A 2,996-nucleotide genomic window follows, 5' to 3' on the forward strand; every position below is an offset into this window, starting at 1 on the left:
GCTGTAAACTATAACCCCCCCCCCCGGTTTGGGCTTAGCCCTGAACATCTGGTTTCAGTGCCTTTCCCATTTATTTATTTCTCCAGCTCACCTCAAAGTCCAGATACTCGTCTCGCTGCCGGTGCTCTTCCAGCTCGCGACCTTTGACCTTGCGGTCAGGAGTGTAGGAGCGCAGCTCAGACAGCTCATGGGAGAGGGCTCTGAATCGAGATTCGTGTGTTCTGATCTGCTCCTCCTGTAAGCACGAGGTCAACACCGACATCAGGGAGGAGAAGGAAAGAATAAACACCCACCTTCTTTAATTTACTGATGCACTGACTCCCACTTCCCAACACATACAACGACCACTTTCCCTCAGTTTCCCAGCAGATTGCCTGCTTTAGCGTCATTTTAAACCTTTTCTTGTCCATTTTGCATCTGTTTATTTTGAATCGCACACACAGATGATTTGATTTAAAGGACAGCTTCACACATTTGCAAATCTCTCCTAAAACAGGTGCTCAAATGTCAAATTAACTGTTAACTTCGCTTTCTGTATCTGAGAGGAAAAGAAAGTACTGCTTACTCCACTATATTTATCTGACAGCTTACTGTAAGTTACTTCCTAAATTCGGAAAACTATTTTTACTAGTTTTACAAACCAAACAATCAATTGATAAATATATGTATAATAGTATAACAGTCACAGGGAACATTCCTATACTTTAATACTTTAACTTAATTTTCCTGATTATAATTACATACTTTTCCTGAAACATTTTCATGTGTTTTTTATGTGATCTATTTGGTATTTTACTTGAGCAAAAGATCAGAATATTTCCTCCATCACTGGAAATAGCTGTGCACATTGAGATACCTCAGACAGCTTGGACATCGTCCCCGGCAACAGCGGCCGGCTGAACTTCTTCTGCGAGCCGATGGCTGCTGGGAAAGGAGGAGCTGAGAACATGGCGGCCACCACGTTGATCCGTGTGATCCAAGACTGCATCTGTTCTGCGTTCCTACGATGGATAACGCACACAATAAGCATCTACCAACCGATCTAAAACAGTAGGTACAAACACACACTTATCAGCTGCTCTCCATGCTCACACCAGCACACGGCCGGCTCGCAACATCAAAGGGAATAATTATCGGAGAATGCAGACTTGCTGCTGACAAAGACATTATTTTGGAGCCAATTAATGCATGAGAGAAAAGGGCCTGTTTTACACTAACAGAGCCAATAGGGGTCCATGAGAAATACCAGATTGAATCAGACAGCCTTGCTTAAATCCCCAGGGAGAGACAGAGAGAGAAAGAGACAAAGAGGAAGAGAGACAGAAAGAGCAGAGAGAGACACCGAGAGGGGTACAGTATCTGGGACAAATGCAAGCTGCAACTGGAGCACAGAGCCTGTCCTCCTGGGGGCTGAAGCATGTGGCCACTCATGTGCCACTTCCTGGATCCTGAAACCACACACATGCACACCTCCACCTTTCATCTTAACATCCAGTTCAACATGTGAATGTTTCATTGATCCGTGTGCATGTGTTCATGCATAGCTGGCGCAGCGTGTTGTCAGCTGAGGTTGGGTGCTCAGCTGTGATTAGCCAGCCGCGGCTACACCACATGGCCAAATGTTTTGACAGCAAGACAATACAGTGTGTGGTTGTTGAACAAAGACATGTGTATAGATCTTATGCTTAATGTTCTGGCTTCAGCAGATGTTTGAACCTACTGTAGAAATCTTCTCACATTCAGACATTAAAGCATTAATTAAGGTTCAACACGGATGTTGGCTGATCATCCGGTCTCTCATGATTGCCATCCCTAGGGTGTTGGATGGGGTTGAGGTCAGAGCTCTGTGCAGACCAGCCTCGTTCTTCCACACAAGCTGGGGAAAAAGATCTCGTTCTAATAATTCATTCCATGTATTTAGCGCTTTATCATAGACACTTGAAGCGCTTCGGGGGGGGGGGTAACCACCACCAATGTGTAGCACCCACCTGGGTGATGCACAGCAGCCTTACGACGCCAGATGTTCACCACACCTCAGCTTGGTAGAGAGGGAGGGGAACATGTTTATAATGGTGGGGGAAACCGGAGTACCCGGAGCACCAGGAGTACCCGGAGAACCCAGGGGAGAACATGCAAACTCCGCAAAGAAAGGCCCGGTACGACCAGAGTATGAACCCGGTACCTTCTTGTTATGAGGCCACAGTGCTAAGCATTGGGCCACCGTGCTGCTTTATGGAGCAAGCTTTGTACACAGGGGTTATTGTTGAGATGAAACTACTATTTTTTCTATTTTTGTTATTTCCACTAACCCCAACCGGCCCGTCAGACGCCGCCTACCAAGAGCCTGGGCCTGTCCAAGGTTTCTGCCTAAAAGGAAGTTTTTCCTCGCCACTGTCGCACTGTTGCTTGCTCTGGAGGAGACTACTAGAACTGTTGGGTCCTTGTAAATTTTGGAGTGTGGTCTAGACCTACTCTATCTGTAAAGTGTCTTGAGATAACTCTTGTTATGAATTGATACTATAAATAAAATTGAATTGAATTGAGAGGATATTCCCCAAATTGCTGCCACAAAGCTGGAAGAACACTAGTGTCTTAAAGTGTCTTGAGTAACTGTAATTGGGGGTAAGTTAGAGAGGATCAGAGAAACCTGTTCTCCCCTGTTCTTGCCCTTGGTTACGAGTAACCGGGCTTCTGATCGGCCTTTAACAAGACTGCAGTCACAGGGGACTGTGCGGATGAAAGGACAGATCGTCTAAATACAGATCTTGAAATTATTCCATCCAAACTCCGACTCAAACTGAACTAACACAAAGTAGCATTAGTCTTAATAAGTCGGTTTCCCCCACTGAATGTTTGACTACTTGTTAAATTCAGACACATTTACGCTGTGAGGGAAATCCCCCTCAGTGGTGAGGAAGAAATCGGATTAGATGTGCTGCATGTATCCACAGATTTACAGTAACCTGTAAACACACTATAGGGATGGGCATTTAAAG

At 45.3% G+C, this 2,996-nt stretch overlaps 1 protein-coding gene across 1 annotated transcript in view; it reads right to left on the reverse strand.

The window, feature by feature from the left end:
* Positions 1-2,996, reverse strand: part of LOC116670886 (PH and SEC7 domain-containing protein 1) — a gene marked incomplete at its 5' end in the record, with an annotated part of 69,216 nt that overhangs the window by 4,284 nt on the left and 61,936 nt on the right. The window contains 2 exon segments of the mRNA XM_032501585.1: positions 92-235; positions 857-1,001. Of these exon segments, the coding sequence (XP_032357476.1) occupies positions 92-235; positions 857-1,001 (289 nt within the window).

This window comes from Etheostoma spectabile, chromosome 21 (assembly GCF_008692095.1).
Source record: "Etheostoma spectabile isolate EspeVRDwgs_2016 chromosome 21, UIUC_Espe_1.0, whole genome shotgun sequence".
NCBI classification, from domain to species: Eukaryota; Metazoa; Chordata; class Actinopteri; order Perciformes; family Percidae; genus Etheostoma; species Etheostoma spectabile.